The 12,179-nt window shown below is 43.0% G+C and overlaps 2 protein-coding genes and 1 long non-coding RNA gene across 4 annotated transcripts in view; 1 reads left to right on the top strand and 2 right to left on the bottom strand.

Moving 5' to 3' along the window:
- The window catches only part of LOC130265104 (uncharacterized), a 178,310-nt gene that overhangs the window by 59,487 nt on the left and 106,644 nt on the right, over positions 1 to 12,179 (top strand). The gene's annotated exons all lie outside the window — the stretch shown is intronic.
- GRP (gastrin releasing peptide) lies at positions 52 to 4,468 on the bottom strand. Its single transcript, XM_056513916.1, has 3 exons — positions 4,136 to 4,468; positions 3,513 to 3,763; positions 52 to 479 (listed from the first exon to the last, which is right to left on the bottom strand). Exons 1-3 carry the CDS (start codon positions 4,326 to 4,328, stop codon positions 426 to 428), a joined length of 498 nt encoding a protein of 165 aa, XP_056369891.1. The 5' UTR covers positions 4,329 to 4,468; the 3' UTR covers positions 52 to 425.
- Positions 8,173 to 12,166, bottom strand: SEC11C (SEC11 homolog C, signal peptidase complex subunit). 2 transcript variants are annotated; one of them, XM_056513914.1, is made up of 6 exons: positions 12,003 to 12,166; positions 11,237 to 11,346; positions 10,643 to 10,792; positions 9,362 to 9,481; positions 8,747 to 8,804; positions 8,173 to 8,354 (listed from the first exon to the last, which is right to left on the bottom strand). In XM_056513914.1, the coding sequence occupies exons 1-6, from the start codon at positions 12,042 to 12,044 to the stop codon at positions 8,301 to 8,303; spliced, it is 534 nt and encodes a 177-aa protein (XP_056369889.1). In that variant the 5' UTR covers positions 12,045 to 12,166; the 3' UTR covers positions 8,173 to 8,300. The 2 variants fall into 2 exon arrangements, with proteins under 2 accessions (XP_056369889.1, XP_056369890.1); XM_056513915.1 differs by having other exon boundaries at positions 12,007 to 12,164.

Raw genomic sequence — 12,179 nt, 5'->3', positions numbered from 1 at the left:
TTACACAGCGAATTCCACTGCTCAAATAAAAGCATAAACTCCGCCTTTTTCTGGGTACTTTTTATTGTGAATGTTGCAATGTCATGTAGTTTCGAACTAAGAGATTTAATGATTAGATAAGTAATATAATTAATTGGAAGACCCTTCCGTGGCAAATATACATATCTCTCTATATATAGATATATAGATAGATATATATACATCTCAATATCTCAAAGCCATTCAAATGAGAAAATGCAACCTTGAAAATTGATGAAGATTTAGTCCTTGCTGAACCATACAAGAATATGTGTATTAAGTACTTTACACAAAAGAATTCTTGTGTACAGAAAAGTGACCTTGTTGATTATCTGATACAATCAAGTGCTTGTGATAAAGTCTCTTATAGAAAGTATTTAATTTCTTCATGATTTAGTGATCTTCTTTCAGCTTGGAGTGCTCTCTTTCATATTCACAACTTGAAGCAGATAGTCCATCATCTAATAAAAAGAGAAATATATTATTTATAGACAATCCTGAAAAAAGTAATTCACTAAGTTAATAAAACTACTATAAGTTAATAAGCCTAATAGATAACTGCTCTATGCAGTCACATAACAAACATATTCCTAATAACCTTTTTGAAACAGACCTCATTTGTCTTGGTTAGTGTAATAACCAATTGCCAAAGTAGGAGGAAAGTCATTCTCCCAAATAATTGTGTGCCATCTCATTCATATCCTGTCTCATTAGTGTGAAAAAGCCAAGTAATAGAAACAATTTAAAGCTTATTTTCCAACTTACTTTTGCACTTAGTCCAACCTGCAGGAGAGATTTCCATCCCCTTTAATTACCTTGACTGTGATTTATTCACAGAATAAAGAGCAGGCAAGGTATTAACTGAAAACAAAATATCACAGGGGCACCATCCTAAGCCAAACTCCAAGAAGCATTGGCCTCACCTCTTCCATTTTTTGACTATTTTGTGTTACAGCCATTTTCCTGCTCTGGGTGAGTCCTTTAGAAAGAATTCCTTTTCTTAAGAAATGTACAGCCCAGTGTGAGCATCAGTGGTGGAGGCACTGGATGATTTGGGCTAAGAAAGACCCTGAATCGAGTTACCTGTGGTACTTACCTGTATTTACTTCTAGCTTTGGAGCTTCCTGATCTTAAATTGAAAATTCAAGCTTTGAGTTAAATCGGCTCAATTTGAAAGCATCCATGAAACCAGGTTCTTGGGGTCTGTCTGTTCCCAGCACAGGCAGTGTTTGCTGAGTGCAGCAGGTGGAGCACAGGGCTGCAGGCACAGACTCCTCCTGGCTGGCATGGGAGTCGCAGCCCTGGGTGGGCCATTCCAGAAGCTGGCAGCAGGGCTTATTTTTTACCTTCTTTTGGTCACATTTAGTATCTCAGCCTCCAACAGGTCACTGCACAGGGAACAGTAACCCCCTGCAAATTTGGTATCTGGTTCATCCTAGAACAAGTTTCTGTTCCAAACTCACGTGAAATATGCCTGGAAAAGTATTTAATGCCAAGGACAAATTTTCTGGATGCACTGTGCCATCATCCTCAGCCTCCTGCACCTGCTAAACCTCTCCTGTGCATGGACACCTTCCACAGCTGTGGCACATCAGCACCTTACCCCAAGGTGTTGTCTAACCAAAGTCTGTGCACCTGAAATCCCTCACATCCTGACGAACCTAACAATCAACCCCCAAAGGCCAGTTATGCATTCATACCACCATGCGAATCCCACATTCCATATATCAGTTCTACCTTTATAAATAATATTATTCAAATAATATTATTCAAAATAACTTTACAATGAAGAATAATTCTCATTATTTAAATGTTTAGGAAACTATCACAGCCCTCAAAAGAGTAAAGTGCATTCCTTTTGATCTTCATGTTTTCTTCATCTAGAAGGAAGATCCCAGAAATGACCCAAATTTCAGGTGCTTTCTTGAAGCCAAGGCGAAAACAGGGCATCATATCCTTTCTAGGCTGTGTGTCATCAGGTATTTGCGTCTAACAGCATGAAAGTACAGCTACAGCTATTTTCATTATATTTTACTTCAGGGTGGAGACAAAGAAACTGTTGAATGACAGAAACCAAAGGTTCTATGGCCAAATGAGGTTCTGCACACTGTCCTCTATCTTAGCCAAGGAAAAAACATGAGCTTTTTTCCTAATCTTTGCAGAAATCTGGATGCTTAAGGCACGAACCTCATTATTACATAAGGATGTTCCTTGTGTGACCACAGGAACGTGGATATCAGTTTATGGTGAAAGTACTCACATATGGACATGATTTGACTTACCTGAGACAACTTCCAGCCCTCCTAAGTAGGATTTATTGACAGATACTTTTAGAAGTCAGAACATTGCCCTCTTTACATTAAATAATGGAATTTTGTCATTTAATTTGATTACAAATCTGCACACTGCAGAACTGAAGATGGAATAAATAGTTTTTTTTTTTTACATAGCATTAATAATCAGTTACTATGATGCATCACTATCATAAAGCCACAGGCAAAAAGAAACCTATGGGTAGCATCCGTATCACTGGTGTGAGAGACTTAAATCACAGCTTAATTTAAAGGGTGAATTTTCCCCCACATTCTAATAAAAGCCTAAGTATTCACTGATTTGATTGCACCAGGATTTCATGAGGGAAACTGGGCTGAATTTAGTCCAGGAATATTAATGACATCATATTGCAGTACAATATAGCAAGGAAAAAATCTTCCCATTGATGTCTTTAAGGGGGCGTATTAATCTTTTTATTCTATTTCATTGTCGCCCTAAAGAATTCTGCAGCTTTATCACCATGACTGTGCCTGAGGCATTGTAAGAAAAGGAGTTTTCTTGTGGATCCTGTGATTTGCATTACACCCCAATAACTTTCTGTAAAACCTCACTGTTACGCTTCCCAGTGTATTTTATACGATTTCCCAAAAGAATAGGGATTAATCTGTTCAAAAACCTTGTTGTCTTGTGCAACAACACTAGGAAGAACACTAACTTGAGGGATGAGGAGGGGCAGCTTCAGTACCCCAGAGTCCTTTAGCAAACCCAGGAATGACCACAGCAGTAGCCAGCACTATGGGCTGGAGGCAAGGAAAAGGAGACAGGGACAAAGCTGGGAGCAGAGAAAATTCTGGAGCCCTGTGGCTTTACTCAGCCCAAGGCAGAACATCCTGAATGGTGATGGAAGGGGACAGTCAATGTGATGCCGGTGTGATCACCCAAGCATGATGAGAAGAAAAGAATGGCCCAACCAAGCAGCTTGAAGGGAACCCAGGCACTAAACTCTGCTGAATGCCCGGCAGCAAATGAAGTAATCAAAAACACAACTGGTGAGTGACAATCTGTAATCAAGAGCAGAGTCTTACTGTATTGAATGTCTAATACATGAGATGAGTTTCTGCTGCTTTCCTGGACAACCCACCAGTTAGAGGAATCTGATATATTACTGTAAACCAAAAACTGAGCACACGGAATATCTTTACAGGTTTTATCTTACTTACATGTTTCCAACTGCTATTGTCATCTGTCTCCCAGGTGTTCCTGGTATACCAGGGAAGCCCTCCTTTTAAAAAGTGACCACTTTTATTTTCATTCCTTTCCAGCAGCCTTAGCAAATATTTTGAGATTTCTTCCCACTGCAGATACTCCTCCAGCTGCTTGATATTGTCAGGTACCGCTGAAAACGGCGTCTTGTTTTCTTCTTCAGAACCATAAGGAAAATCTCCAGTGCTTTTTTTCCCCATTAAATGTCCTGTAACAACAATTAAAGCATCACAAAATTAACCAAAACTGGTAAAGATTTGATTGTTCAAACATCAGCGGGACAGGGAAGGGAAGGGAAGGGACTACATAAGTGTCGAATTGTAGCACTACTGGGACTGAAGAGTTTGTCAGTGTAACACGCAGTTAATTTCTTCCGTCTCTTGTGTTACATTGTCAGAGAAAATGTGGCTGAGAAAGGGGCAGCGATAACGAGGCACTTCGTCCGGAGATAGAGGCGCCCGGCAAGATTTGCTGGAATAGAAGTGGGCGGAGAAGCTGTAGGTTTTAGACTTACCCTGCCTGGACACGGGACGCAGGAACCGCGCGTTGCGGTGCCCGGTAGGAGCCAAAGCGCACTTACCCACAGCCCAGTGGCTGCCGCGGGGGTAGATCTTGGTGAGCGCGGGGGTCCCGCCGGGCTGCAGCGGCGCCGCTCCCCCGTGCGCCGTCAGCAGCGCCAGCGCCAGCAGCGGCAGCGCCGCGGGCCGCCCGCCGCGCATCCTGCCCCGCCGCCCCGAGCCGCGCTCCGCCGAGGCTCCGCCGCCGCTCCGCATTTATCCGGAGCCGGGCCCGCCGCGAGCGGAGCCCCCGCGCCTGGCGCCTCCTCACGGGCCCGCTGCCCGCCCCGCCGGGCCCCGCGGGGGGAGCCGGGGCGGCGCCGGCCCGGGCGGGGGCGCCGCTCTCGCCCTCGCCCTCGCTCACCTTCGCAGGTCCCTCGGGCCCGCGCTGCCGCTCCGCTCGCCGGCCGTGCGGGGGCGGCCCGGGGCACCGGGGAGCCGCAGCGGCCGAGGTCCCCCCGCCCTGCCGGGCCGCACTGTGCGGGCTGCGGCTCGGCTGCACAAAGGGTCTTGTCCCTCGCTGGAACAGAAAAACTCGTGCAAAGAGCTTATTTGGATTTCCAGTACCGCCTAAATTTCCTGTCACAAGTGACAGTAAAGTCACTCAAAGAGCATGTACGGGCTCCCTGCTTTCCTTGCACAGGGACCCTGTAAACTCAGCAGCACCCTGAGGTACCTGGAACTGGCCAACTCTGTAGCAAATGGATTAAAAGAATTCCAGACTGAAAAGGCAGTGCAGGGAAAAGATGCAGACTGTATACCCCTGGAAAGGCTCTGAAGTGGAATACTTAAACTGGTTTCACTGGAGTGAAGCTGGATGAGCAGCGGTGGGACATGAAGTCCTGATGTGCCGTTTGTCACCAAGGAGAACAGAAGCACAGGATAAAGCCACGTGTAATGGGGGCAGTTCATGTGATAATTTTGCTGTCTAGAGAACTATGGCAGGCCGTGGGACACACGGGGAGCAGAGCTGACTGTAAGGAACCTGCCAGCTCCTCCAGCTAGCCCCACACGCCTGGAACTGAACTATCCCTACTGGAAGCTCCCACGGATAGGAATTAACATAATTTCTGGGCAAATTCTTGTACAATTCCTTTTGAAATCAATTCTGTATCCTGCTGCACTGAGCCAAATTGTTCCTTTGTTTCGCCTTAGTTTACTGATTAATGTGATTCATTCTTTTCTTTTGGTTATTAATTATGCATTCCTGCTTAATTCACAATAGTATTCTCATGCCTCAAGTTTCACTGTGCATTCTGCAGTACAGCTACAGACGTGCTCTGTGCTGAATGACAGCTGATCAAATAAAATATTGCCATCCAGAGAAACTTCTAATTGTTTAGAGCAATCGAGGCAGGAAATTGAAAAAATCAGGAAATTGTCCATTTTCAGAAAACAAAACCAAAGCCTACCAAACATGAATTCTTACTCAGTTCCTTGTTGCCTGGTAGTCCCAAATCTCTTTTACTGAAAATACCAAGCAAACAAATAAACTTTTCTCATATGCTGTCTATGTGCTATGTCTTTCTTATTCTAATTTATTCTAATTCACTATAATTCTTAATTTATTAGCCTTCTAAGAAAAAGAATAACTTGATAATATAGAGAAATATTATTCTGGACTGCCCACAACAGAAAAGGAACCAGGTACAACCAAACGGTGTTAAGAACTGTGAGTGACTCAACTCACTCAGGACAATCTTTCTCTTTAAGAAGAAGCCTGATAACATCAATTTGTGTTTGAACATCAAGAAGCAGGTCTCTGTGTTTTAAAATACCCTTCCCCTTTTCATATATCCTATGGCAAAGCAAACTGTTGCTGTGCTTCACGGCAGGAAAGCATTAATGGTTTTTAAATGCTATTACCACACTTATTATTATATTATAACACTCTTTAATCTGCTTCCTTTGCATTTTAGACAAGCATCACTGTTCTATCAGCAATGCACATATGATGGCTATAAAAAGGGATAATGGCGTGCCTTTCATCATTTTCTTTGTAGGGATCCTGGTGTTAGACACAGGCAGGATGTACGTACAGAACAAACACTGGTGGAAGCCTACCTCCAACGTAATAACAGGCATGGGCACTGAGGAATATTCTGTAAATGTTGAAGATGCTGAATACACTAATCTCCAGCACTTCCAACCTGCACTCAGGGCAGGTGTTCTGCAAATAACCTCGACTCAGTGCAGCAACAGCTCCCTGAAGAACTGAAGACATTTCTCAGAAAAGAGCTCCACTTTACAGAGGCAGAATAATATGAAATAATAACATTTATTTAATAAGACCCAGTGTATGATAGTTGATGTTGTTTGTGCTGCATTTTGGGAAGCCCTGGGACAGTTGAAGCTTGATCACAGTGACTGCTCACTGCACATTTGATGTGCACCAGGCTGCTGCAGCAGCCACAAGTTTGGGTTTATGATTTTTGCAGTGGAAGGGTTCAGTAATTGGAGAATTCCAATGGGAAGCATTTATGGACAAGCCTGTGGACCAGAACAGCCTACAGAGATCATCCAGCCCAACAGCCTGAGCCCTTCCAGGCTGCCCAGCCACTCAGGGCATTGTCCAAGTGCTGCTGGAATGCCTGGGACATCCACCTTCTCCCAAAGGAGGCTGCTCCAGGTCTGAGCACCCCTCAGTGTGGAGATGCTTCCTAACATCCACCCTGATCCCCACAGCACAGCTCTGAGCCACTCCTGTGACTGGATCCCAGGGTGACATTGGCCAGCTGCAAAATGTCCAACTGCACTCTCAAAGTCAGAGCTGACTGTGCTCACATTGGGGTAGCTGGACAGCATAAATATGGATTTCAGCAATACCAAGGGGGAAAAAAAAAATATTACTCCACACACACTGTCTCCAAAAAACACATTATTTTTTCTTAACTGGGATGATACACCTCCAGGAAGACTGCATTAAGGATCCCAACATTATTTTGCCATGCCATTTATTACACTCAATTTTATTTCTAGACCATTTGACATAAAGTAAGTAATTTTTATAATACAGTTGGACATGAAAACTGCTTAATAGGACACAAAAGAAGTAATATTACTAGGAGAAATTCAGCACTTGTCTGCTGAGCATGAGCTGTTACAACAGAAAAAGGTGTCATTATTGTATAATAGAGTATTTTTGCAGAAGTAAAGGATTACAGAAGAAACAGAACTCCAGAGGAAAAAAGCATCATGCTGTTCCTTATCAAAGCTACAAAAACAAAGCCAGCAAGGAAAACAAGTTCTGCTTTGTTGAAGGTGCTACACTGACATTTGAAGATAAGAGAAAAATACCAAATTTCATAAAAGACAGTTATCAGGTAAGTTTTTAAATGAAAAATCAATTTTATGCTTAACACTATTCAGGTGTTATATGATAGGAGAGAATAATACATTCTCTAAACTGGCATAAGAGTTCTGGCCCCCTCTTGGCAATATCCCTGAAGTGTACTACTGTGCTATTCATCCAGTAATTTATGAGTGTTATTAAAGCCCCAGAAAACCTTTTTGTTAGGTTTGTTTAAGAGCTAGAACACAAAAGGCAGAATTGTCAACAGCCTGAACACGAGCAATATACACAGTCCCTAAAAACCAGGCCTCTAAAAATCAGGCCATCTGGCTTTTTTCCTTACCCCATGAAGGAGCAAGTTTCAAATACAGGGAAAAAGCTCTGAGTTCCCACTGCTCAGTACCAAGTCAGAGTGAAACTCCCCTTCTTGGCTGTTTTTGCCAGTCACAACCAGCCAGCTTAGGCTTAAGTCTGACTAAACTCCTAGAATTTACTACCTGTTCAGAGACTCTGTCCTTACAAGCACTGATCAAAACAATTTGTATGGTGGAGAAAAGAGGGCACTGACAGATTTAAAATAACCCCCAAAACAAACAGGAGGGCAAAAGTGGGTTCAGATGCAGCACTAGCCAAGAAAACCCACCGTGGCATGGTAGGAGAGCCCTCAACTGCTCCAGCACAACAGTCCTCCAAACCAGTGCCAGGCTAGCTGAGAGCAGTCTGCAGGTGGTAAATATGTGGTTTTGTAATTAGCCAGGAGCCAACAGCTTCACTCATTAGGTGTCATTTATTTAGACAAGACAAAAGCTTGCACAGTTTTGTAACCGTATACAGAAACGAAACCATCTGAAATATATTAGTTTTTTCCCCCTGCATATTTCCCTTTGTTCTTGTTGTCAGGACTCCCGTTTGAGCAGCACATATGCTCCCATCACTGCCAGGAGAGCATACTGCAAAGAAACAGAACACAGACTCGTTACAACTGCTCTCCACTGGGCTCTGAAAGCACAAACTCTCCAAAAGGTGCCCTCTTAAAACATAACACCTTCCACAACTACAGAGCTCTGGTCCTAGAGAATTGCAGGAAGTTTTGGAAGGGATCAAATTCATCATAACCAAGCATCACAACCAGATACACTTAACTAACAAAATTCTAATAAATGACATGTTTTCAACTCTACAAACAACAAATTCTACTGCCCAACAGCAAGCAAGGAAACCCAGCTCATCCTACATCAGGCACAAACACAAATTTATTAATGTGTATGTTTGGAGGAATGATTCTTATTGTCTGTACTTGTTATTTTAGCAATTCAAGTATTCAAAATGTCAGTTTACATACCTTAAATTTCGGGTAGTCATTCATTATTATAGTTACCATTCCTACATAGGGCAAAAAGCTGTAATTGATAAATGAACAGTTGTTAATTTAACTGGTAATTGATAAACACGAAATTAACTCTCAAATATTATTTACATGGAAGTATTTTAATGTTACTCAGTCTGGAATACTTCAGAGCAATTCCATCATTTAGGACTGAATAATGCAGATCTGAATAGGAAGTAAAGTTCATTAGTTTTTCTTAATCAAAGTTATCTGAGAAAATCTGAAGAGATTTCAGCTCAGCTGGAGAAGAGGACAAATCCAAAAGCTCCAATCTTGCATAAAATTCCTGTGGCATGCTAAAACAACTTCCAAGGGATTTCCAGCCATTACAAGGAGAAGCTGGTAAATTTTGTATTTTCAGATGAACTGGTTGTTAAATGTCCTTTTTTTTCCCCCACACTTCACATCAGTGGGAGGACTATGGGAAGCAACTTTTCCAGGTTTTCTTTTTAATTACAATTCTATTTAAGAAATTTAAAAAATACATCAGATCTGGTTTGTATCAACAGCAGAACCGATTTAAGAGCTAATTTTTCTATTTAATTTCAAAGTACATTTTGCTTTACTTACCCTCTTGCTCTTCCAACAACATCTTTCTTCTCTAACCAATTCTGACCTTCTTTGTACAAGCCTCTATCATCAACTTCATTATTATCCCCTTTAGTCAGAAATTTGATGTTCCCATTTCCTCTAGAAGGCAATGAAGTGATAAACTAAATAGCACTTAATTTAAAAATCTCAACATCTACAAAGCAAATGAGGATGAAAAGTGCTAAAAGATTAGATAACAATGTTTGCTTTCAGCCCTGCTTATTGAACAAGCACCATTAAATCATTAACATTACAGACTTAGGGACTTTATCTATCAACAGATATTAAAAAGAAACGTTTTTTACAACACTCCTAGATTGTCAATTGATGTAAGCAATTACACAATGGACATGAAAGGGATATTGCCCATCCAGGCACTAAACCTCCTCAACAAAAGCCCTATGTGTTTATCTGCATCTTCAACAGAACACAAATTCAAATAAAGTTCTTAAGCTTACAGTCTTCAAATTAATTTTGCTCAAGTACAGATATCAATAAATGAAGAGTTCTCATAAATACAAATTAGGTAATAATAAAAACAATAGGTGATTCTTGGAAATTTTAAAGAAGCATGGAATAACAGATATTACTCAATAAATAAACACCTTCAGTTCTTGGAGCAAAATGTCAATGCTTGCCATCTCCAGATTGGCTTTTCCCTGTGCAGAACTAGGAGCAGAACTGTGGTTCAGAAGGAACTGTTTAGCAGGCAGGCATCTGCAACCAAGGCCAAACCAAGCCCTCTTCCTGCTGCTGTTCAGCAGGAATGGTTGTGGGCAGTGTGGCCAAGAGAATAAGAAGAACCTCTTCTTTTACCCTGAGTCAAATTTGGAAAACTTCAGTTAGCAAAGCTCACACACTCTCTCAGGCTACACCCTGATCCTGAATCTCTACCTTCTGTTAAAAACTTACTCTTATAACCAAAAGCCTAACTGGACAACCATCAGCATAGAGTGGATTCTGCTCCCATGCACATTCCTGATGCCAGGATTCCTCCTGGACACAGCTCCAACCCTGAGCAGCTTTGCTGAGGGAAAGGTCTCAGACCCTCAAGAAGTGTGGCATAGAACTGGAGACAGGAGTGGATCACATCCTAAAGCTGAGCTTTCTCTCACTGCTTATCCTCACTCGCCCTTCTCACACACTAAACCACAATTAAACTGTCACTGAAAGCCATGGGGAAGGAAAGGAGCTTTACAAACAAACAAACAAAAAAAAAAAAAAAAAAAAAAAAAAAAAAAAAAAGCCAAGTTGCATTACTTTTCATGCACTTTGATAACTCTGTGAACTATTGGAATGTCTCTGCCTTCAACTTTAAAAACAACTATTTCACCAGCTCTGATTGGGTCATCATGGAAATTTGTCAGGAATAGCAGGTCTCCCCTGTGAAAAGCTGGTTCCATGCTGCCACTACAAACAACAAGAGAGAGAGAGTATGTTGGCATAAATGAAAGAAGCACCATGAAAACAAAGAACATTTAATTCTTACAGATAAACCCACAATTTTAACTGAGATCTGTAGCTTCATCCATTCACAGCAACACTGCTCAGACCTTAACAGCATCCAAATCCCAGAAAGCATTATGCAGGAGTTTACTCATTAAGTGAAGGAACTTGGGTTTTAACAGGTCTCACACATTTACTGCTCCTACAAACCTCAGTGGAAACTGGGCCATGGCTACTGACAGTGTGACTTTTGCCAGAGCCCAAACACAGCTAGAAGAAAGCAAGTGTTTTACTCTTTCTTTAACTAGGTGAGACTTCAAATTGCAAATGTATCCAAGGGAAATGGGGAGGAGATAAAATGCAAAACAATACCTCGACTTGAAGCAGAAAGCGTTTCCATTGACTCACCTGAGCACCACAACAATGGGGCTCTCACTGCCAGTGATCACGATCAGTCCTTTCCAGATCATTAGGGCAGAAGACACAATCATAGCAAAATTTAAGACTTGGTAATACAGCTGTATGAAACAAGAAAATCGTTTTTTAAACATACTGTATTTTATTTAGAAGCACAACACAGAACTTGAACTCCAGTGCACCACAAATTCTAGGCTTTTATGCTAAACTCCTATTCCAACACAAGTCTGGTGGCACAGAACTGCAGCATAGAGCCGGAATCCTCTGTGTGCCTTAGGCGGGTAATCCACTCCTGCCAGCGGCAGAGGCAAAGACTCCGATAAGGGCTTATAAAGCTGGGGAAGCGACCTGGCAAAGGATCAAACCCGGTTGGGCACACGGCCCCGGCTCCCTCCCGAGCTCAGAAATGCCCCAAAGGGACGCGGGGAGACCCGACCAGCAGCAGAGGCTGACCTCCTGAGGGACTTGTGCTTAAAAAGAGGAGCTGCAGGAGACGAGAGACGACAAAGGATCATTTCCCGCTACTGTCATACTGAAATTTCTTATCTAGAAAATCACTGATTTGACTTTCTGCCCCCAAATTCTCCGCCAGCCCTTCCAGCAGTGGATGCGCTTTAACCACGCTCTTTCATTTTCTGTTCCTTTTCTCGGCGGCACACGGGGCAGGGTGGGAAGGAGCCGGCACGCTGGCGTTTGAAAAGCCCCGCTCCCCGGTGAGGGGTGAGAGCCGCAGGGGCCCCGGGCGCAGCCCCGGTACCTGCCGCTTGTTCATGCGCCGCAGGTCCCCGAACAGATCCATGGCGGCCCCGCCGCGGGTCCCGCCGCTCCTGGCCAGCAAAGCCCGCGCCCCCCGCGCGCTGCCGGGGAGGACGGCGGGGCCCGCGCTGCTCGCCGGGATCTGTAGTCTCCTTCCTCTCCCGCCCTGCTGGCGCAC

Source organism: Oenanthe melanoleuca, chromosome Z (genome assembly GCF_029582105.1).
Source record: "Oenanthe melanoleuca isolate GR-GAL-2019-014 chromosome Z, OMel1.0, whole genome shotgun sequence".
NCBI classification, from domain to species: Eukaryota; Metazoa; Chordata; class Aves; order Passeriformes; family Muscicapidae; genus Oenanthe; species Oenanthe melanoleuca.
The sequence above is the reverse complement of the archived record's forward strand: the minus strand, read 5'-3'. Positions and strand labels throughout refer to the sequence as shown.